At 43.7% G+C, this 24,437-nt stretch overlaps 1 protein-coding gene across 1 annotated transcript in view; it reads left to right on the top strand.

Annotated features, from left to right (window-relative positions):
• The window catches only part of GALNT7 (polypeptide N-acetylgalactosaminyltransferase 7), a 153,708-nt gene that overhangs the window by 74,570 nt on the left and 54,701 nt on the right, over nucleotides 1-24,437 (top strand). Inside the window, exon 2 of the mRNA XM_049772672.1 lies at nucleotides 7,864-8,324. Coding sequence (XP_049628629.1) covers nucleotides 7,864-8,324 — 461 coding nt within the window. The remainder of the gene's footprint in view (nucleotides 1-7,863; nucleotides 8,325-24,437) is intronic.

Below are 24,437 nucleotides of genomic sequence, written 5' to 3'. Positions count from 1 at the left end.
CGTGGGTTTTATCCCTGGCCCATGTGGTCCCCCAAGCCAGGAGTGATGTCTGAGTGCATAGTCAGGAGTACCATAACCCCTGAGTGTGGCCCCAAAACAATATATAAATAAAGATTTTTCAAATTTTACATTTTATGGGAAAGTTCTATTTTTAGCTATCTCATTTGAATTTCCAAAATTGCCAGCTTAAATCATGCCCAACAATTTAAATAAGATAATGATTTTTTTTGTTGTTTTTTTTTTTGTTTTTTGGGTCACACCCGGCAGTGTTCAGGGGTTACTCCTGGCTCTACGCTCAGAAATCGCTCCTGGCAGGCTCAGGGGACCATATGGGATGCCAGAATTCGAACCACTGACCTTCTGCGTGAGAGGCAAACACCTTACCTCCATGCTATATCTCCAGCCCCTAAATAAGATAATGTAACCAAGGTTGACCTAAATCCTTTTAGGTAACAAGAGATGAATTACAATAGGTACTTTCCATTTTCTTTTTTCCACTGAGAAGTGTCTGCTGATTGTCCATACAGTGCTTGGGGGCTTGTGGGTAAATAATGATATAATTTCACTCTCCACAAACAGCCTCCAGTCTGATCTGCAGAGCAGGTGAACTGTGGAATAGCTAGTGCCAGAAATTCTCAAAAGACTTGATAGGATTGGAAGAAGGTGCCCTGGAGCAAACTCCAGACTTTTGAACTATGAGATACTTAAAAGCAGTTTCTCATGTCCAACAAGTTCTATAGAAGAGTTCTACAGAAGAGAATTGGATGGTGAAATAACCTTTATCATCTTACATTTTGAAGTTGTATAGATTTATACTTATCAGTGTGATTTTATATGTTGACTAGGGGCCACCCAACCAAAGTCAAATGTACAGTAGTACTAGAGCTGCTGTCCTGGTAAGTAGTTTCTGTGATATGATCATGTTTCCTTCAGCCTGTTTTTTACCTTTTGGATCATGGTAGTTAGAAAAAATAAACATTTCAAAACAAGAGTAGGAATTTTTCTGAGTCTGTCTTTCAGTAGATAATTCATCCATGGGAGCGTAAAACTCTCCAGATGACCCGCTCCTGGCCATTTTTAGCAACTGGCACACACACACTGGCATAACATCTCCTCTTAAATTACTGACCTTCCAGACTGCTCAGAACAGGGATGTTTTCCTTAAGGGCTGACATCTTAGATCATCAAGGACAGGAAAGGCTTCGTTTAATCTTACACTGATCCACTTTAAGCCCCGGTTCAGTTCAGACCCAGTATTTCAGCTACCTGGCTTTCCCCATACCCAATAGGCTGTGGATCCCCATTCTTAATATTCCCAGTCTCCTAGATGGCTAGATGGATGATGTTTTTGAGTCTGTCGCCAAAGTCAGCAAGAGACAGACCAGCAGAATCCACTTCTGGCTGCCAGAGGGACACCAGGAGACTGAGACTGGTGTAGCTCAACCTATGCCCACATTGTTCCAGCCACATTGGGCCTTTCAAGCACAGTTTTCTCACTGCTTCCACTGCAGGCCAAATATCTTACATCTCTCTCCCTGTGCTCTCGGCCCTTTTGCTTCTTTTCTAGAAGTAGCGAAGGATGTTGATGAGGCTTTACTAATTAAAGGTGCTGGTATCAAGAGGATTTCTGAATCCCAGGATTCAGTTTCCTGGTAAAGTAGTTTCTGTGATATCATCATGGTGTTTCCTTCAGCCTGTTTTTTACCTTCTTGGTCATACTTAGAAAAAATTAAACATTTCAAAACAAGAGTAGGAATCATTCCTGAGTCTGTCTTTCAGTAGATAATTCATTCATGGGAGTGAGGACAGTGACATTTTCAAGTTCCGTGGTGTCTCACACACACACACACACACACACACACACACACACACACACACACACACGCTTAGTTTTCTAACATTCACCTAGAATTCCAGGTCCCAACAAGCTTATCTTGCATTCATTTGCTCTAAAGATCATTATTCAAAATCCCTTTAGGGGAAAATGAAATGCAAAAGTAGTATTGGGAAGGGGGAGCATGGACCTTTGCAAATTGTAAGGGAGTTGTAGTAATGAGTCTGATTTAATTTCTGATTTTTCTCTGACCATCAGCTGACAAGAGATTGTGTTGTTCATTACGTCTCCATCTTTGTGAGCATAGAGATCTTCAGAGATGACCGATTCGCATTTCCATTCCTAGTTTACAGTGATTCATTGATTTTGATTGTACTGTAAATGAGAGGATGCTGGGAAAAAGTATTGTGATGCTAGAGAATCACAAACCTGCTGATTCTCATTCACTCTCAGGAAAGAAAATAGAGGTTTCCTTCTCAGAAGACTTGAGTTTTGCTCTTCTCTGCAGCCATTCATTGAATCATAGAACATTAAGATTTGACATGATTCTTAATTGACTGAGGGGTTAGACAGACAATTCTCATATTTGCCTTCAGATTTAATGACATACAAGCTTTGAGAAGTGAGCAAATTCAATTTTCTGATAACTGTTAATGTGGTATTATGAAGTGTAAGACTGTGCAATGAATATCAAGTTATGTCCTATTTTCTAACAGAATTCATCTAGTATTGTCAAAAAAGTTCTCTCTGATCCAGGATCCTTTATTTCCATAACATGCTCTCTATTCTCCCTTTTTCCCCCTTTAAATACCTCTTATAATCAGTCTGAAATTTTAGGACATATTAATTTACTCAGTAATTATTGAGTTACATGCCATGGTCAGCATTGGGGGTGATGGTGTACATGAGGGCCATGGCTCCTCCCTTTCACAGAACTTACAGCCTAGTATGGGGATTGGCCCCATATCCAACCCCCTCTTGCCTTTGTAAATACAATGTCTCTAGAGTATAACTACACCCTTTCCTATGTATATTGTCTGTGACTGCCTTTTTATACACTGTAATAGTAGATGTGATGCGCTGCAACAAAGGCCTTAAGATCTGCAAAGCCAAAATGCTTATGTTTGGGCTCTTTATAGAAAAAAAAATTAAACAACCTCTGCTTTAATGGGTACAGTAGAGAGATAGGTGGTGACAGGAGCCTGAGAAACCTATGAACATCTGTAAAAAAAAAAAATGTAACCCCTCCTAAGGAGAGGGCATAGAGATGGGAGGTTGGCTGGAAAATGAGCTGCTTCATGACTGCAATTCAAAAAAAGTCATTATGGCTGCTGTGTTGAATAGAAATGCAGAGGGGCAGTAAAAGCCTGTGTCTGGGCCCAAGCAATAGTACAGCAGTTGGGCACTTGCCTTGCACGCTTGCACTCAGCCAAGTTTCAATCCTTGACGCCCCATACTGTCCCTTGAGTGCTGCCAGGAGTTATCCCTGAGCACAGAGCCAAGGAATAAGCCCTGAGTATTGCCAGATGTGGTCTCATAACAAACAATAACAACAACAGCAACACAACCAAAAACCTGTGTGTAAGTAAGAAGCAGAGTGTGGAAGCAGAGAGAGTGGCTGAGGGAGCAAAGTTTCCTACATTCAAATCTTTTCTTTTCTTTTTTTTTTTTTTTTTTTTTGGTTTTTGGTTTTTGGGTCACACCTGGCATTGCTCAGGGGTTACTCCTGGCTGTCTGCTCAGAAATAGCTCCTGGCAAGCACGGGGGACCATATGGGACACCGGGATTCGAACCAACCACCTTAGGTTCTGGATCGGCTGCTTGCAAGGCAAGCACCACTGTGCTATCTCTCCGGGCCCTACATTCAAATCTTAACCCTGAAAACTACTACTGATGTTTAGAAATTTCTGGGTAAGATTTCCTGAGAAACCATAGGACCCTACCTGAAATCTACCATGGGATTAAGTACATTATCATACAGGAAGCACATAGAACCCAGTGTTTGCCAGTGGTCACAACTGCAACTGTAATAGTGAGCCACTTTAGAGGTGAGGCTGGTCATGATTGAAGGCACTAGCCTGGAGAATACAAGAAAATAGCAAGATCCTGCAGCTGTGGAAGTGGGTAGGATTTAGCAGCTGGGTGCCAATAGAGTAGAATATAGACAACAGGAAGTAGAAGGTAGAATGCAAATGTTGGACTTGGTCAGTGCAGTGAATGGTAGCACCAGTCTTTACCATAGGGCAGAGAATCCGTGAACCTGGTTTGTGATGTGAATGGGGAATCCAGTTTGGTCTCTATTCAATGTACCAGAAAGACAGGGATAGACGGGTTTAGGAAGCAGTTGACTCGTAAGAACTAGAGCTCAAAAGTGTGTTTTGAACTAAGGAAGTGGGTGGTCAGAATAAACAGCACTCAAAATAACCAGTCACCTTGCTTGGCAAAGTGAGATAAGCCTGGACTGAGATGGAATGACAGGTAGACTTCTGAGAACTATTACAAAGGCCAGCAATGCTAACAATGAAACAGACGGCTCTGAAATCAGGGGAAAGATGGCAACTTTGGTAGCTAAGGAGATAGTATAGTGGGAAAGGTACTCACCTTGCAAGTAGCTGATCCTCAGCATCCCATCTGGTTCCCTCAGCCCAGCCAGGAGGGATCCCTGAATTCAGAGGCAGGAGTAAGCCCTGAGTACAGCTCAGTGGGGTTCAAAACTAAACCAAATAATTGCATCTCTTGGAGAAAGAGAAGCATTTTGAATCTTAGACCTTGTTGAGGTGGGTGAACAAGGGATATCCACCTAAACCCCATATCTCATAATTTGGTATCCTGAGCAACTGTCTTTGGAGATGCAGTATTGTTAAGGAATATTAGACAGCAGAGTATCTACACTGTGGTTATGGAGGGTGACAGATAATTACATGTAAGATCCACTCTTCTGCATTTGCTGTTATCTCCTCCTGTAAGATGACACCCAACTATTAACACAAAACAAAGATGTTCCCCCATCTTCCTCTTTCTGTTAAATCTCTCTTTTGATATGGAGAAACCTATCTAGGATCAGTCTGCTCTGCCCCTCCTTGGTGGATTTTGTTCTGGGATAATTAAAAAAAGTCAGTTGTTGGCTTAGTAGAGGAGAGACCACAAGGGAGAAGCCATTGACCCCTTGATTTTCCTGACTGGCTTGGTTTATTAATCTTTCACCACTACCCTGCTTCTTCAGACCCATCACTTGGGAATAGAAATATGGTGCATGGGGAGATCTCACAACCCGTGGGTTTTATTTTACATCATCCTCTCATTTTTACCTCCTCTCATTTCACCCACTGGAACCTTGATATGAACATTTGAAATTGGAAGGAATGTCTCTCTTTTGTGTGTCAGTATGTGCGTGCGCTCATGCATATGAGCGTGTGCACAATCCATGGTTTAACATCATCCACTTGGGTCCAGTATCTTACAGACTCTCATAACTCTTTGTCTATTTTAATTTACTTATGACACTGCCTTAAGTGACTAGAATTTCAGAGAGAGCCAAGAGCTAAGGAGGAGAAATGGACCCACTTGTCATCATCAGAATCAGCCTTGAGCATCAATCAGTAACTGTCTTTCTGTTATAGAGTCACACTCAGCCTCTCCTTAGAATAAGCTCATTCCCATGAAATTTCTCCTTTTTTCATGAACATAAGATTTATGACAAGACCATGTGTGTCCTCTGTACCTCTACTAGAACCTGTAAGACTGCTGCTAGTGCTTACCAGTTCAGCTCCAGCCAGGAACCTGGCCTTCTCTAGGTGACAGGCAGAGCCTGCTTTGGAAAACCTTCTCTAACTATAGCCTGTGCCTGAAAGAAGATACCACACTTACATAATCAAGCAGAGTGTTGCATTTTAAATTTAGTTTTTGTGTTATGGGAAAAAAAAAAAACCTTTCATGGATCAAAAAGATAACTGGGTATGCCAGCTGACTCAGCTTTCTAGGTTACCTCATCCTCTCATTATCATTGAGCTGTTTTACAGTCCTGTAAATGTTGGCACCATGGCAGTAACACCATAGATTCTTGTCCCTTTAAAACAGAACTCAGAGAGTGCAGAATGCAGTTATTGTGGTATTACAAGGGGTGGCCAGTTTGACCCATTTTGCATCTCCTTGCAAATTCTTGGCTGCCCTTTGGATGCTTGTCGACTTGTTCTTTGGAGTCATTGTTGAGGCGGCTGTAACATCAGAAGGTTTCCTTTTTCATTAATGAGCTCATTAAAATTCCTGTCCTCTGTTCAAAAAAATGATCTCACTGTAAATATGCAGGTATGCACGTGTACGCATGTGATGACTCTGTAGATATGTGGGAACTTGAAAGCTAGAATTACCTTTGTGAAGGGAAGGGAGGAACACCAGCTTTAAAATACACATGCTCTTTTGAATTTTCAGAATAATGTAAGATATGCTTAATGTTACCTAAACAAATAGATCTATTCTTCCCCTTCAATTTTTTAATTTTCTATTCTCCAAAATCAGTCCTTTATTTGTCCTTCCCAAAAATGTCAACTAGAGGGGCTGAAGCGATAGTATGGTGGTAGGCATTTACCTTGTATGTGGCTGATCCAGGACAGGCCTTGGTTCGATCCCTGGTGTCCCATATGGTCTCCCAAGCCAGGAGTGATTTCTGAGCATATAGCCAGGAGTAACCCCTCAGTGTTACAAAGTGTGACCCAAAAATCAAACCTAAACAAAACAAAACAAAAACCAAGTCAACTAGGTTCTCATACAAATAAATGGAAGCCCAGCAGAGATTTCTGTCTCTAAAGAAACCAACAGAATCCTAGCACCTACTTCTTTCTTTACTCAATAAAACAAAGGTTTCAATCTTTCAAGGTAACTCTTAGCACCATAGAGAAGCCAAGAGCAGCTGGTATCAGCCCCTTATGAACTTACCAAGGACTCAAGTCACCTCCTAGTGAGGTGACAGGCTGTGTCCGTTCCCCTGTTTTGTTCTTGCTCTGAATTCACCTCACCTCTTCCCCAGAGGTGCACACTCTGTATAATCCCCTCATCTAATTATAGCTAGCGGCTCTCCCTTTGGAGTTCTCAGGCTTTGATGCATATTAAAATCACCTGGGAAGCTTTTAAAACCCAGGCTGCCCACACCAATTAAATCACAATGTCTGGGGGTGGGACACAGGCATCCATATCTTTTAAAGCCACTGGGCTGATACTAATGTGGAGAAAAAAGGTGCTGTCTATAGGACTAAGTCGTGGGCTCATTCAGGCTTCACATGGTATCCACAGAAGCTACTGAGCCTGGGTTCCCAAGTGAAAGGGCAACCTCGTAAATGAGGAGAGAGAATCATGCAGAAAAGGGAGACAGTGCTGCCCAAATATCCTTCCTGCGAAATCTGGTTTAAAAGTTCACACCGAGCTGCAATAATTAGAGCTTTTTTTTTTTCCAAGTTCTGAATTTTAACTAAATGATCATTGAGCAGAAAATACCCATTTGGGCAGTGGAGTGCATTCCCTACCTTGTTCCTCTGCCACTAGGGTCATGAAGCCAGCCTGTGATGATGGAGGACATCTGACGCCACTGTCACCATATGGCTCTACTGCTGGCACCAAAGTTCTATTTATCACACACCAGACAGCTGGTAGACCACAGAGCAGACCACATGCTCAGCTAAGTGTGTGTGCCAGCTAGAAAGCTGAGCACCTCCGTGCACTGGCCTACTGTGTGCTTTATTACAAGGGTCTTTCTTTAAGAGAGTTAAACTCATGATGAGAGAGATAAAAAAAAATATGTGATCATTTCTTGTTGTGCCTTGCTAAGGCAGGGAAATAGTCTATTTCTTGGCATATCCATCCCACCCCACAGCTATCTACTAACAAGACATTCCCACTTTCTGGTCTGCTGGCTTCACATCTTGAGCTTCCTTATGGTTGCCTCTACCTCTTCTGAAATGAGAAATTTTGGTGTCAAAGGCACTGTTTTGGTTTGCCTGTGTATATTCATTGTATGTCCTCCTTCCTCTTTTGTATAGGAAGATAGAGGCTTTGATGGCCCTCTCCCGAACCGAGGAGGCAATGGACTAGCTCCCGGGGATGACAGATTCAAACCTGTGGTGCCCTGGCCCCACGTCGAAGGAATTGAAGTAGACTTAGAGTCGATCCGAAGGAAAAACAAGGTCAAAAATGAACAGGAGCGCCATGCTGGGGAAGATAACCAGAAAGACATCATCCAGAGGCAGTATCTCACATTCAAGCCTCAGACATTCACCTACCCTGAACCTGTGCTCCACTCAGGCATTCTTGGGAACTTTGAACCTAAAGAACCTGAGCCTCAAGGAGTGGTCGGTGGCCCCGGGGAGTACGCCAAGCCTTTGGAATTGGGACCAGAATTTAAGTCAGCAGTTCAAGCCAGCATTAAAGAATTTGGATTCAACATGGTGGCAAGTGACATGATCTCCCTGGATCGCAGCATCAATGACTTACGTCATGAAGAGTAAGCACAACTCCTCTTCTTTCTAAAATTGGAGCACCTGTTGCTTTGATACCAGATAAACTAGGCTGTTAGAGTGGAGAAAATAGTTATGATTTTAACTCAAGGAAGTGACTTTCTGTACTTTAACATGGCCAGAAAGAGATATCTGTTTGTGCCATTATATTGACGATTTGGCATATATAGAGAATTCTGGGTCTTCCATGTCAAAGTAGTTTATTGTAGGTTTTTATTTCCAATCCACAAGAAAGAGAGCTAGCTTGTGCAAGCATGCAAGCCCAAACTAAATGCTAGCTTCCATTTAATGAAAATGGTGCAGAACAACACACATTTTCTGTGTGTTGATTTTTACTGGGGGATCAAGTTCCTTCTCTTGTTGTGGAATCACGTGAAGTCTGGGCCCACTGCTTCAGAGGCAGTAAATAGCTCTGCATTTCTAGTCTCTTCATTGTTTTCCTCAGTCCTGCAAAGGGAAACTCTTGAGGGGTGTGAAAGAGACATTCAGATAGAGGCATAAAACTGTGGCCTCACCTTTCCGATCCTTTTTGTGCTGTTTGATTGAAAGTAAAGGATTTCCAACTCTTCCCTTTTGATAGATGGTGACTATTGAGCGAGTTCTAAAGTGTTTCTCTTCAGTGTATCCTGTAGCCAATTTTGTGCTGCTGATATCTAAATGGCTTGCGGGAGTGTGGATGCAGATTGAAAACACAGCAACTGGAAATGGTGTATTCTTCGTAACACATTGTTAGCATTCTCATTAAATTTGCACACACACACACACACACACACACACACATCATGTGCATGCACAGCTACACAGTGTGTTCTTTCTGACCTTGCATGGAGATCTAAAACTTTGGGCATTTATATATTTACTGGTAACAGCAAGAAATGGTGAACAAAATAGGCAAAGAAAGTAAGGAGACAAGTAGAGGTATAGAAGCATGTTGTGGGGAGACAAAGCCTGGAGAAGATTGAGAGCATCTCAGGAGAAGGTATAGAAATTGTCAGAGCAGTTTATTCCTAATTAAAGTAGAAATTTGAGTAGCGGATCATGAAATGCATTTGAGTGTTGGTATAAAATCTGAATGGAATTGGTTGTCTGTGTTTTTCCAAGATGGATAACACACATCCTTATCTGTATTATCTTGCTTCTGCTTATACCTCCCAGAGGGCAAAGCCTTCAGCTTTCTGTCACTTTGTGCTGGTTTCAGACACACCAGCTACTGTCTTCCTCTCCCCTCTCTGAGCCTTCTCACTCTGTTGCAGTTTCCTTCCTTCCAGTCTCTCTTCTTCCCACCGCCTTTCTTCCTCATCGATTTCTTCCTTCCTCCAGTGCTTTGCACTGACCATCACTCCCACCTTCTTTGTTCTGGTACAACTGGAGGCGCCTTGCAATGGTACCAGGGTTGTCAGGAGTCCCTCTAGGGTCCTTGCAAGAAGTGTTGTGGCCCCCCACTCAAACAACAGGACTCAGGGTTCATAGCACCTCTTTAAAATTATGCTAATGAAGAGAAAAAAATAAATGCTTGAAACAAATAGCCCCCAGAAACTGGCTTGTAACTGAATCCAGATTCTTTTATAATCTTGGCTCTCCTCGTGCTTTTTTTGAATGAGGTAGGCTGCATTCCTCTTGTGAATACTTAAAATGCAATGTTGGGGAGTTGCTAACTTTGAAGGAGAGTGAGTCATCCAGTAGAATGGGAACAGTCGTAAGCATTTTGTCTGCAGTATTATAGCCAATAGTACAGGGAAACATACCCCGTTTTGCATGCTCTCTCACATGCATGCTCACCCCTTCTCCTTTCCCAGGTAGATACTGAATTGGGCCCCCAACCTGATTGTGCACAGATTCACCCTCCTGCCAGTCTCACTGGGTGGCTCGCTAACTCCTATAGGTTTGGCAGAAGGCCTCACCCACCAGTTCCCCTTGACTCTCTGCCTTTGTGGAAATGTGGCACCTGCCATATCCAGACCCTGTGCCATGACCATTGGTGGAACTTTGACCACATAGCCAGACTTCTCAGGCCGGACCATTGGCTCATGAAGTCTTCTGCCCTGCCCTGAGCAAGACAGGGCCACCAGCTGCACATTACCGCTCTGACTCAGACTTGCTGGCTCTGATTGCTTCCTTGTTAAAAGGATGAGTAACAGGACTTTAAAAAGAAAAGAGAAAAAAGTAAAGAAAAGCAAACTTCTTTTTTAAAGAGTTGAGCCAAACATGGCTTCACACTCACTTCCTATCCAAACATGCTTTGATTGGGCCAAGGAGCCACCACCTCCACCCCTACTACACAACCTGGGAGTGGCCCCAGTTTTCCCAAAACAGTGCGTCTTCTCCACAGATGTTTGCTAACTTAGTGTCTCCAGTCAACAAGGCCCAGTGCTCCCTCTTCAGATAATGAGGGAATGAGAACATGTGGTCCCTGCCGTCAAGGGCCTCTTCAGCATCAGCAGGAAGAAGGGGGCAGGATATGTTCAGTTTCTAGCCACAAGAAAGAGGTAGGGGCCAAGGTCTTGTGGTAGGGAGCGACCAGTTTAAGTTACAGGGGAGTCAGCAAGGATTTCCAGAAGAGTCCAAGGCTTGATTCTGCTAGAGGTGTGGTTACCCAGAAAGAGTTTCCAAGGCTAGAAGGCATGAAGTTAGATGTTGACTAGAAGCAAGCAGAGTAGCTCTCTGGTGACTAGAGTGGCACTTCAGCAACTGCCAGCTCACCTTCAGGTCAAGGTGAAGCGTCACCTGAGGAACAAAGCTGGGAAGACAGGCAGGTGTGCCATGTGTGGGAGGCCACACAGAGCCACTCACAAAGGCTGCACTGAGTTTGGTGGTCAGGAAACTCACTGCAACTTTTCCAAAGAGAAAGGCTGCTCAACTAGCTCAAGTGCATGGATGGTTGGGGACCTGTGAGAGAGGTAGCTGCATTCCCACAACAACTTTGGGAAAGATTCTAGAACCAGAGGGCAAGGAGAAGCAGTGCAAAAGAAGCAAAGACCTAGAATTCAAAACCTCTCTGCTCAGAAACTGGAAGAAGAGAGGTGTCCTGGAGAGAAAGAGTAGAGCTGGGGTCACAGAAGCAGGACTGCCAAAAGCTGAATGAACCCCCTTTCATTTTTTCCTCAGCCTTCAGTCTTCATGATGACACACAGAAGATGGGAAAATTCCCAGGGTAGTAGTTAGGTTTTCTTCTCAGAAAGTTTTGGGTTCTGTTCCTTTTACTGTAAACTTCTGTTAATGCAAATACATGGAAATTACTCTTGCCCTTGATCTACCCAAGAAGGCAGACAATCAGAGGTGTATAGAATCCAAGCTGTTTTGCTTCAGTAATTGAATTCAATATTTTGACTTGTTGAACAAATTCATCTGCCTCTAATATGTAACCTCTTCTCCTGCCTACACACCTATTGCATTTCTGTTTTGCAGAATACTATCTTTGTTGCATTTATGAAATGAAATAATAGGTGTTAAACTGCTTTGAAATTTCTGAGAGCTATACAAATGTTAATATGATTAATTGTTAGTAACTTTCTTGAGCTTGTCTGTGGGAAATTGAAGCTTTTTAAAAGTCATTTTACATTTATGCTACCTTGCCTTGAACACCAGATCATTCTTTTACCTGATCTACAAGTTCTGATTTTCATGCTATAATTTTATATAAGGTGAAATATAAAATTTTATATTAACTTTTACTCCTTTTTTCTAATGCAGTCTCTAAGACTGATACATTCATTAAGAACAGAGCTCTAGTTTATAAAATAGTTGCTACTTTCAAAACATTGATTTAATTGAAATGTTATTTCTTGTTATATCTATAAGCCATAGGTTTACTTAGAGTTAAAGCAACTTCTTATAGGATGAATAATTATAATAATGAGTAAGTCAGCCATACAAACACTATGAATCATGTATATGCATATGTGTTTTATGGTGCTGCACAGATACTACCTAGATAATGTCATAGTTATTAAAGTGTGCCCCTTTTTGCTTCTAGATTGCCCAAAATATCTTTTTTTTTTCCAACTACAGCTTGGCAGTCTTAGCTTTGGCAGTCTTCTGTGGGAAATATTAGAAATTGGTTTCAGATGATCCAACATCTTTAGCCAAAAAGGATTACTTTCTAACTGGCATGAAAATTATTACTCTTGGAAGCTACTTCTTTGTGAGTCCAGAGGTGTTCCAGATTAACTCTGAAAATAAATCCTGTCCCTATATTTCCGCTTTCCTCTTTCTCTTCTGGCCACCCACCTATGATCACAGAATATCGTGCCTTCCTTGTACTTTTAGAAATTTCTCGATTTTTGTTTAAGGTTCTAGCTGACAGCCAGCGATATTTTCATGTGTTTGTTTTCCTGTTTTTTTTTTATTGACTTGAGGTTCTGTGACTTGCAATACTGTTAATGATGGTTTCTCACACACATAATTCCAACACACCCATCTCTAGTGTCCGCCACCTCCCTCCCCCAGGACCCCAACACCCACTCCCTTCTAGCCAACAAAAACAACAAAACAAAGACAACAGCAGCTCCAGCAAAAACAACAGCAGTTCAATTGTGTGGATCAATTCTTCCATGATGACAGTGAACTATGCTTTCTGCCAAACTGAAGTTGTTAGAGAGAACAAAAGTTGATTTTTGTCACCCCAATGTTCATAGCTTCGTCAGGGTACCACAATAGGCCGAGTGAGACGACAGGTACTGGGAAGAGAGGTTATTTGTTGGCCGAAGTCACTAGCAGCAGAGCAGAGGTGGTGTTGAAAGTGCTGGCGGCCCTTCGGGCTGGTGGTGCTATGCAGTCCAGTATCTGTTGCTCAGTGCATATTCACACAGTGTCTCTTACACTCTGGCCTATCTCTCCAGTTCTCCATTAAGAACAAATGTAGTTTCCCCACTTCCTCCTGCACCCATCCCCCATGCACACAGCCTATGCACTGACCCGAGGACATAAATTCAGGTTGCTTTAATGGTTCAATTTTCATTTCATCATCCTCTGCCCCCTGATCTGTCATAGGCAGTAAATTTCCTTGAAGGTTGGTTAGAACAGTCTTGGCCACGGTACCCCATTTTTCTATCCCTTGCCACACCCTTGCCAGAACCTGGAAAGCTCGATTCTTCTGGTCTCTCCAGCCTGTCACCACTCCTCACTACTGAGGTGGAGATAAATGGCTAAAACTTCAGTTATTTCCCTGGTGTAGATTTTGCTAGAGATGTTGGGGAGGACTCGGGAGGTGAGAGCGCCCCCTGGCTTCCAGAAGAGAGTCATGCAGCAGGGGATGTGTGTTAACAAAATCAAGAAGAGGCATCAGCCCCCAGTGGACGAGATGGTACCTCATCCTGTTCACCCTGTACCTTGGTGTTCAGAAAAGGTCGAGGGTGCTGTTACCTTCCCAGCTAAAGTCATTTAACAAAGCCAGAAGGGGGAAACGGACACTTATAAAGGACTATTCCTCTCTCCTCACTCTCTTGTATTTTTAGTTTTATATTTTATTTAATTAAAGAACTATGATTTATAGAGTTACTGATAGTTGAACTGTAAGCATCTAATATTTCAGCAACAAAGTCAACTCCCACCATCAGTGCTCTCTACTCCATCCCCCACCCCCTGTCTGTCACCTTGACAGCACATTATAAAGTTTGGTGACTGTAGCTTGGTTTTCACGTTTTCAGTGTTGTTGAGTCTGTTGGCTATAGAGCTAGATCATTCTCCACATCACCAGTGAAACCAAAGTTTCCTCCGTACTTCCCTTTCTCATCTTCTTCCTTCCCCTCCTTGATGTGTTTTCTTCACTGTTCTCCTCCCTAAGTTCTGGGGTCAAGAGTGATCTTGGCATCCCCCCTTTACTGCATTACATCTCCTCACCCACTTACTCTCTAGACCGCAGATAAGTGAGATTATTCTATGTGTGACCTGATTTCACTGAACTTATTTTCCAGTTCCAGCCAGGTTGCCGCAAATTGCATGATTTCATCGTGCCATACAGCTGCCTAGTATTTATTCTATTGGAGTAGATACTCTTTAAAATGCAAAAAGTATGTGTGTGATGCTGAGGGGGTCTGGAATATTGGGGGTGTTGTGTGTAATTTCAGAATCCACTTGCCACTCTGTTAAGCCTCCTGGGAGCTCCCCATGCTTCAAAGGAGCAGAGAGGAAATTGAGAGGTGATTAAGAAGAGTTCTGACTCCCTTCTGCCTTACACGGGGTGAAGTTGATTTAGATGAGAAGCCAATGTATTTAGGGACATTGTTTAAGGACATCTTTTTAAGGGCAATGTCTTTAAGGAAAAGAGCAGTTCAGAGCCCTGGGCTTAAAATCTAAAGGGGAAGGACTGTGGTGTCCAGTGCAAATGTGGTTTCACTGTGCAGCTTCTTTCTGTTTTCTTTTATTTAGGACTCTAGTCCACATTTCCCTGAGTTTCCAATGGTTTCGTTATTGTCACTTTTCCTTTTAAGATCTTTCTTTTTCTTCCTTCTCTTTCCTTTATTTCTTTCTTCCTCCCTTCTTTCCCTTTCTTTCTTTGCATTCTTCCTTTCTTTCCTTCCTTCCTGCCTTCCTTCCTTCCTCCCTCCCTCTCTTTCTTCCTTCCATCTTTCCTTTCTTTCCTTCCTTCTTTCCATTCTTTCAGACAGTGCAGCCTGACAGTTCAGCTCTCCAGCAGAGCATGTGCTGGGGGGGGGGTGCCACCAGTGCTGGGGGTGGTGGCATGTGTCAGGAACCAAACTCAGAGCTCCTCACAGTATTCTACCACCTAAAACCATCCCCCACACCTCCTCTCTCTTTTTTTACCCTTTTAATTTTATTGAAGGCACTGTGTTTCAAACTATTGTTACTGGTAGAGTTTTATGCAGAAAATCATCATCCACAATTCTAGGACTCATTAATTAATAATTAATGCAACACATACCAACACTATCCCCTCCACTAAAGAGTGGGCATCAGTCCACAACTGTCCCCCTGTCCTTCCTAACCTAACCTCCCCCAAGCTTCCCACTGAAGACCATTTGTCAGTTCCTGTTGCCTTTGGGCATTTGTTGTTCCCTTCCTGTTTCTTTCCATCCAGCATATAAGAGGCATCAGCCTGTCTGACCCTCTCCTAGTGACTCACTTCACTCAACACTCTACAGACTCACCCACATAGCAGCAAAGGATATGATTCCTTCTTTGCTTATAGCCAAGTTGTATTCCATTGTGTAGATGTACAAAGGCTTACAAAGCTATGCCATGAGGTATTTTCCACATTTTAAGTGGCTTCTGCTTAGGAAGCTGGTGGTGAAGCCACACATACACTAACATAAGGGAAGGGAGTCCCTCTCTCTCCATTTATTCTGGAAACTCACCACCTTTCTAGAAGACAGGCTTGCATTTGACCACCTCAAGAAAAGAGCTGCAAAATCATGGTATCCCAGCTTCAGGAGGTCCCTTTTGTGCCCTTGGGAATAAGTGGTGTAAGGATGGGTACTGGGGAAGCACAAAAGGGCTAGGAGTGTGAGACCTGTGTTGAGACCAACAGAAGTGTCCTTCCTCTCCCTCCCCTCCCATTCCTCCCTGCCCCTTCCATTCTCTCCCTTCTTCTCCTCTCCCTCTCTTCTCCTGTTCTTTCCCTTTCCTGTCTCTCCCCCTCAGTCTCCTCACCTCTTCCTGCCCCTTCCTCCCTCCCTCCTCCCTTAAGCCTCTCCTTTTTCTCTTCTCTCCTTTCCTTTCCCTCCCCTTTTCTCCCTTCCTTCATTTCCTGACCTGGGGAGACCCTGCTGGAGAGGGCAGTCCACCTCAAGATGTCAATGCTGTGCTGTCCACCTCCAAGGGCCTACGAAGATAATGAGATCATTTGTTGGACACGCTTTTAATGCCTTTGTATGTTAATTGCCCTGCTTCAGTATAACCAAGTAGATAAAAATATATGAACTTACTCTGTCACAATAGAATTTCTCTTTTATCATTCTGTTATCATGTAAGGTGAGCATGATTAAAAAAAAAAAAAAAAAGACCCGCAAAGGCCAAGCAAATGACAGTGAGGTAGAGTCGCATTTTTTGAAAGCATGTCTTTTGTGACTATCACTGATCAGTGGCCAATACTTTTGCTCAACCCTGGGTTTGGATGTCTCTCTTAAATGAAGCTAGTGTTAAGAAGGAGAATGACTTTTATTTTTTAATAACTCAGTATCTTCTTTTAAAACAAGGACTGCCATTTAATCAAAAGAAAAATTTGTGTTCTCCAGACTAGCAGATCCCAGTGAGGAATTAAGAAGCTGTTCCCCATCATAGACCCTGTAGGTGTGTGGCTGTAAAGTGTGCAAGAGAAAGCAGGGAGTACTCTGGCCCGATACTCATCTGTGAAGCAGGTACTCTCTCCAGAACTCACACACACTCAAGAGGCAGCCCACAGGCAGGAACAATGGATTAGAAAAATGGGTAGTGTGTTTGCTTTGTTCACAGGGTCGATTAGAGTTTGATCCTCAGCATCCCATATGGTTTCCAAGCCCACCAGGAGTGATGCCTGAGTGTAGAGCCAGGAGTAAGCAGTGAGCACAACAGAAAGAAAGGAAGGAAAACAGGGAGGGAGGGAGGGAGGGAGGGAGGGAGGGAGGGAGGGAGGGAGGGAGGGAGGGAGGGAGGGAGGGAGGGAAGGAGGGAGGGAGGGAAGGAAGGAAGGAAGGAAGGAAGGAAGGAAGGAAGGAAGGAAGGAAGGAAGGAAGGAAGGAAGGAAGGAAGGAAGGAAGGAAGGAAGGAAGGAAGGAAGGAAGGAAGGAAGGAAGGAAGGAAGGAAGAGCAATTAACATACAAGGGCATTAAAAGCGTGTCCAAAAAAGTGAGGTCCCCCGTCTTCATTAGTGGCAGCAATGGGGAAATAAATGAATGAAGCATGTCACTGAGGCAGAACTAATTATCTGGGAGGGGAAAGGCACAGCTCACCCCCCATTTCAAGTGGAACCCCAAATAGATATTCAAAGGTGGAGCCCTTCCCTGTAGTTCTATGGTCCTTAGTCCTTTAGCTTTCTAATTTGTGTGTTTGTGTGTGTGTGTGAGAGAGAGAGAGAGAGAGAGAGAGAGTTAGAGAGAGAGAGTGAGAGAGAGAGTGAGAAAGAGAGAGAGAGCACATGGGATATTCCTATTCCAGTCACACCAAAAATTTGCTTCTTCTAAGCCGACAGTGAAAGAAATAATGTCTAATAGTATTTGGTATGTCTGTGACCTCATATCTTCTGCTATTGCTAAACAAACTTAGATCTCTCTGTCTCTGTCTCTGTCTCTGTCTCTCTCTCTCTCTCTCTCTCTCTCTCTCTCACACACACACACACACACACACACACACACACACACACACACACACACGAAAGCTAAAGGACTAAGGACCATAGAACTACAGGGAAGGGCTCCACCTTTGAATATCTATTTGGGGTTTCACTTGAAATGAGGGATGAGCTGTGCCTTTCCCCTCCCAGGTAATTAGTTCTGCCTCAGTGACATGCTTCATTCATTTATTTCCCCCATTGCTGCCACTAATGAAGACAGGGGATCTCACCAAATATCCGCCGAAATCAGCAGCCTCCTTGTCCACACATAGAGCGTTTCCAGGCTGAGTGATCCCCCCATTTCTGAGAACCAGCCAGTAAGGGCTTTTCACTGTCAGTTGAAAGGATGGAGCTGAGGCAAAGTTACATTGAAGGTGACCTAACTGGAGCGAGTGGTGCTGGGACCAAGTCTGGCATCCACACTGCAGTGGCTTGTTAGTGATGCTAAACTAATGGCCCAGGGGGTATGTTCCAATACATGACAGGATGTTAGCCTTAAAAAAAAAGAAAAAGGCCAGAGAAAATCAGAAAATATGAAAAGGCAAAGACTTTGTATCTCATTAGTGCAGGAGATACGCCTGCCTCCGAGGGTTTCTCAGCCTTTGCCTTGGCTGACTTTCTTTGCAGAATATTTTTCCAGCTTCAAGGCAGCATTTCCCCCATCTAAGGTGTTGACATTCTTTTTGACTTAAGGGCCAATCTGCCTCTTGGTTAGCAGCATCTCAGGAAGGGATGCAAGGACTAGCTCTTGTCTCTGAAAGGGCAGAACCATCCTTGAGGAAGGCTCAGCTGTGGAAGCTGTGTGCTGTGTGTGGTGTAAATCATAGTATCTTAGAAAATGCTCACTACTATAACAGGCCAGTCAAAGCCAGAATCTGGGGAGGTGGGACCCGAGCGATAATTCAGCAGGTAGGACATTTGCCTGGAACTTGGCGGACCCAGGTTCAAAACCCCAGGGTCTCATATGATCCCCTGAGCATGGCTAGAAGTAACTCCTGAACATTGCTGAGCATGGTCTCCAAACTAAAAACTACTTTAAAAATGCTTTTAAAAGAGCAGGATAGGATAGGGTAGGAGGAGGAAGGCAGAACAATAAAGATAAATGAGATTCTTGGTGGTGTGGGGCAAGGATAGAATTGGATAGAATGAGCCAGACAAATTAGAAGTGTTTCTAGAAAACCTAGGGGAAATCTCTGAGTTTAGGATCTTGAGCACTGTCAGGTGTAGCCAAGAAAAAAAAGGGGGGGGGGATCTATTGTAGGATTGCTAGGATCAGGAATTGAAGAATGAGACCATGAAAGTGGAATGAAGTTTAATACTTTAATCTGTCTGCCAAAAATTCCCCCACACTGGTCAGGCAGGGCCATCTCCTGAAGGAGATGAGGAAGAATGGATATAAGGAGGTTCCAGCTTTCTGATGATCTTTAAAATGATTGGCTATTGTCTAGGGGTACCTTCCTTCTGCTCCCTTGTCCTTCCCTGATAGGTATGGCCAGGTCTTGGGGTGGTATCTATGGAAATAGGCTTGTGAAGACCTATACCATGTGGTTCTTTACAAAATGGCATCTCTCCCTGCCCAGAACCTGAGAAGAAGCTTGCCATGTGGCCTCTACAAAATGGCATCCCTCCTTATTCAGAACCCATGTCCCAACAGGATGCAATCAGCCTTCACATTTCAAATAGTTGACTTTACCCTTCACATAATAATTAAGATGATTCAGAAGAAACCCAAAAGAGCTTTGAGTGGGGATTCAATATCCAATCATTCTTAAACTAAATACGTTGTCATGATACCAACTATTCTGCCTTGATCACTTCTGGACTTTCAGATCTTCGTAACAGAGGTCCAAAAGTTACCTTTATTGCCTAAGGTCTAGAAATACTAGTAGAAAAAAATATCAATGTATCAAATAAATACATCTGAAAATGAAGCTACTAACACTTACATCATGGAAATTTTGGTCCCATATTACTTGATGACCAGAATTAGCTTCCAGGCCACTAGTTCATTGGTTAAGAACATCTGCGAAGTTGCTCTATGCAAGACCTTTATTAGACCCAAAGGGGTAATTTTGCACTTTATTAGACCCAAAGGGGTAATTTATCCCACTTAGTATTTACATAAACAGAATAATCAGGTTAAAATTAGTATTAGGATTTAATTTTTAATAAGGAAGGAAAACAACTCAGGCACATATTTTGTTTTGTTTTGTTTTTTTTACCTTGTTCTATTTTTTCTTTCTTCACAAGAAAAATACCTATTGTATAATACTTGCATAGTCAGAAAGTACTTACTTCTTTTTTACTCCTAAGAACTGGAAAATTTTGGAACCCCAAGAAATCATCCAAAGTCAGACTAAGATCTGAGTGGTTATGACACCAAGTAATATTGATGATGATTTTTCTTATTTTTCTTAGATGAGTGGGAGAAAAATATTACTTCACAACTTACTATATTGCCCCTCTATAGTATAATGTGTGTGTACCTGTATTCTTTGTTCTGAATTCTTGAATCGCTCTGAATTCCATGAATCCTTTGAGGACATGTTCCTAAGACATGTTCCTGAGGACATGCTCCATGTCTCCTTATTTGCTTTGGGAAGCTTCTGAGATCTTTATCCTTTTGATAAAGGGAGTTGTCCCTGCTTCTGCCTCCACCAACTGGGACACCTCAAATCTCTAGGGCTTCACACCTCCTCAAAATCTAAGCTGCTCCCTCCACTTTGGGAAGCCCTTCATTAGGTGGCCCGATGCCCTCTCCTGTTTGAGAGTTTCTTTTCCTTCCTTTTCTGCACCTCCCACTCTGTTTCTCTCACTATAGGCCCAGAGTAGGGCGAGTCCTGAAGCATCTGTTATACAGCTGTTCTTAGTCCAGCTGGACCAGTGCTTTCTGTTTGGGTATTGCCTCTTCCTGCTTCCTGGCAGCCTGGGCCAGTGCCAGCTACCAGGTCTCTTCCTGGAAAGTCAGACATGATGCAGGGCATCTTGTGAATGCCCTGCTCTGATCCTCCGTGGCTCTGCTGTTCAGCTGTCCTTGTCATTCATGCCCAGCCCTTCCACACCACACCACATCTGGCAGGCTGAGCTCCACGGCTTCCAGGGACTCCAACTGGTTTATCAACAAAGCTCTCTGTCACTTTCACTTGGCCCAGCTCAGCTCTGCAGGCACCTCCAAGGATCTAATCCTGGATGAGAATGTCTCCTCCTGTTAACCTTTGTATGAGCCAGCGCCAGTGGGTGGAGGAACCCCATTTCCCCGTAGCCACCAAGAAGTGCAAGTCCCCAGCCTCCCTTCTGTTCAGTAAACATTTGCCGGGCTCGGTTCTGTGCATGTAGTTATGGTTTTGAGAGTTGAAAATTCTTGCTCTATATTCTAAGCGCTCCTCACTTCCTACTCTCTCCTAGGTAACATATGCTTTCGTTTTCCCAGTCTTGCTAGGTGATAGGAGGCTTTTGACGTCTTTGCTGGGAGTTCAAAGCCCAGCTTCTTGGGAAGCAGCAGGACAGACCAGCTGTTTCTAACAAAGGTGAGAGGCATTTTGCATTTTCTCTCATCTTCTTCAGCTTCTCATCCTTTGAATCCAGGTCTTGGCTTTTGTCTCACTTCTCCTCACATGGTCCATAAAAATTGCCTATCACACCGGACTGGAGCCAGACACACACACACACACACACACAATTACCCTTTTTTTGGAGATGGCATGGCAGCTTTGAAGGGAATGATTTGAATACCAGAAGAACTTGGTTCTTTTCTTATTGACTGGTTCGTAGCTTATAGAATTGGAGAGCAGGCTGAGCCAGCACTGAGGTGATTGCTTCATTCTGTGACTTAAGAAACTGAAGTTCAAGAACTAAGTGACTATACTAGGGCTCTCAGGATTGAGGCCAAGTGTCCTAAGGCTTTTGTGGGTGAGGGAAAAGTGACCAGAAAGTGCACTTGAAATGTAATGTTCATGATAAGCATTCATAAGGTATTTTTTTTTCACCTAAAAGTGATAAAATGCTGGGGCCAGCGAGATAGCACAGCGGTAGGGTATTTGCCTTGCAAGCAGCCAACCCAGGATGAACCTGGGTTCCATTCCCGGCACCTCACCTCTAGCCTAAAAAAAGCTTAAAAGTGCTTGCTTGGGGGCTGGGGCAATAGCTCAGTGGTAGCGCATTTGCCTTGCACGAGGCCAACCCTGAATGGACCCAATTCGATCCCCAGCATGCCATATGATCCCCTGAGCCTGCCAGGAGCAATTTCTGAGTGCAGAGCCAGGAGTAATCCCTGAGTGCTGCCGCCGCCGGGTGTGGCCCAAAAATAAAACAGAAGTGATAAGAACGTGTGGTCAACAGCAAAGTGACTCCAGAAGTAGGAGGAGTTCTGGCTACGTTTGTCTACTCACCTCAAGGACTGACTCGTGTGACTATCTAGGTTACTGTCTCCTCCTTCGTGGATTCCTAAGCTTCCATGTAGGCCTTTTAAAATCCCAAATCTGGGCCGGAGAGATAGCACAGCAATAGGGCGTTTGCCTTGCATGCAGTCAATCCAAGACGGATGGTGATTCAAATCCCAGCATCCAATATGGTCCCCCAAGCCTGCCAGGAGTGATTTCTGAGCACAGAGCCAGGAGTAACCCCCTGAGTGCTGCTGGGTGTGACCCAAAACTCAAAAAAATTAAAAAAAAAATCCAAACCTTGGGATAAAAGAGATAGTATAGAGGGCAAGTAGCCTTTCGAGGTTTGTTTGTTTGTTTGCTTTTGATTTTTTTTTGGGGGGGGGCTATACAGGCAGTTCTCAGCAGTCACTCCTGGCTCTGTACTCACAGGTTGCTTCCTGTAGGGCTGCGGGGAAGATGTAGTGCTGGGGATTGACCCATATCTCCTCCAGGCAAAGAGTGTGCTCAGTTTTCTGAGCCATCTTTCCAGCCCTCAAGCCTGACTACCCAAACTGTGGAGGATCACAGAAATTTCCAAGAAATATTTTAGAAATAAATGTCTGATTTGTTACCGATCAGTGGTCACCTGGTGCACCTATTTCCTCTCTCTATAGCCACAGTCACAAATGTCTTTCTGAGGCAAAAAGGGGCCATGCGTGGTTGAGTTGGCGAGTAAGGCCTGCAGTGAGGAACAGGCCCTCAGCCACATCCCATCCCTAGCCTGACAACACATGCCCTGGCTTAGAAAACAATGGGATTACAATGATGCTTAAAGTGAAAAGAGACCACAGGAAAGCAAACACTCAATTTTAGCAATGAGAAAGGTATTTGTAATTATGATGTGATGATTTTGGGCCTGAACTCACAGCCCTGATGTATCTGAATTGTCTTCATTTCTCTGGAAGATGCAGGTTATAGATTGACATTTCTTTTGATTTGGATCTATTAATGCAGTGCTCAGGGCTTACTCCTGGCTCAGTGCTCAGGGATCCCTACTGGTGGACTCAGAGGAATATATAGTATGCCGGAGATCAAACCTGGGTCAATTGCTTCAGTGGTTTGTAAAAAGGCCCAGAATTGGGGTAGGCAGGTTTTTTTTTTGTCTCTGTCTCTGTCTCTGTCTCTGTCTCTGTCTCTCTGTCTCTCTCTCTCTCTCTCTCTCTCTCTCTCTCTCTCTCTCTCTCTCTCTCTCTCTCTCTCTCTCTCAGGCCTCCTGTAGGCACCTTTGGCAGTCAGAAGCTTTGGCTCCTGGGACAGAGTCCCATCTGCCCATCATACTTTTCTTGGTAATAGGCACACTTTCTACTGCCCTCGAGTAGCACGCTGGGCTGGCAAAGTGTCACTTCTGGGTTCGTTGCTAGATAGTTCTTATTGCTTGAAATTGTCGTCTGCTCAGCCATCTCCGTTGAGCACCAGGATCAGAACACAGAATCTCTGCTCCCAAGGGAAATCAGGATGAAGCCTGGGGAGCCTCTGGTCACAGACCTTTCATCACCCTGTCTCTACAGCTTTCTTTCTAAAGACACCTCATTTAATACAGATTGCTGAACTGTGACATCAACTCGTGCCCAGCCACACAGCATGGCATGCCTGAGGATGCTTCTCTGACACATCTTTTCTCAGAGAGGCCCAGCATAGTCACGCAGCAGTCAAGAGTACTTTCAAACAGCAAGAGCATGCATAGAATGCACAGAGAAGGGAATGAAAGCAGCCCAATAGACTCTTCACAGGACCCTAGTCTGCAGGATCAGAATGGATGCCAAAAGGCAGAGTCTTGTCTTGTTGCCCGGATGTACCAGACTAATGTTTTCAGTGCTCTGTTCTGTGTGGGTGCTCAAAACTATATTGATATGGGGAGTTATGAATGAGTTACATGAATGGACAAGTAGGGAATCCATGGAAAAGAAGGGATTCACTATTTTTATTCTTTTATTTTTTATTTTTTATTTTTTTTGGGCCACACCCGGCGGCACTCAGGGGTTACTCCTGGCTATCTGCTCAGAAATAGCTCCTGGCAGGCACGGGGGACCATATGGGACACCAGGATTCGAACCAACCACCTTTGGTCCTGGTATTTTTTTTAATATAATTTTTATTTTGATCATAGTGGTTTACATATTGTTGACAATAATATTTTAGGTACATATTTACACAAAATCAGGGGGAATTCCCATCACCAAATTGTCCTCCCTACACCTCCGTTTTTGTCCTACCTCCCATTTCCTCTTCCCTCATCTCCAGGGCGGCTAGAATATTTGGTCCCCTCTGTATCTAATCTACTACTTAGTAGTCTTGCACTTGTTTGGCTTTGATGCCTCCCTTATTTCCCCCTCTATCTGGAGGCAGGACTAGGTAGTTCACGTTGCGTGGTTTTCTTTTGTATTCTTTGTTGTTTTGTTTGTTTGGTTGATTG

This window comes from Suncus etruscus, chromosome 4 (assembly GCF_024139225.1).
Source record: "Suncus etruscus isolate mSunEtr1 chromosome 4, mSunEtr1.pri.cur, whole genome shotgun sequence".
In the NCBI taxonomy this organism is placed as follows: domain Eukaryota; kingdom Metazoa; phylum Chordata; class Mammalia; order Eulipotyphla; family Soricidae; genus Suncus; species Suncus etruscus.
This window is presented reverse-complemented; position numbering and strand designations above follow the sequence as displayed.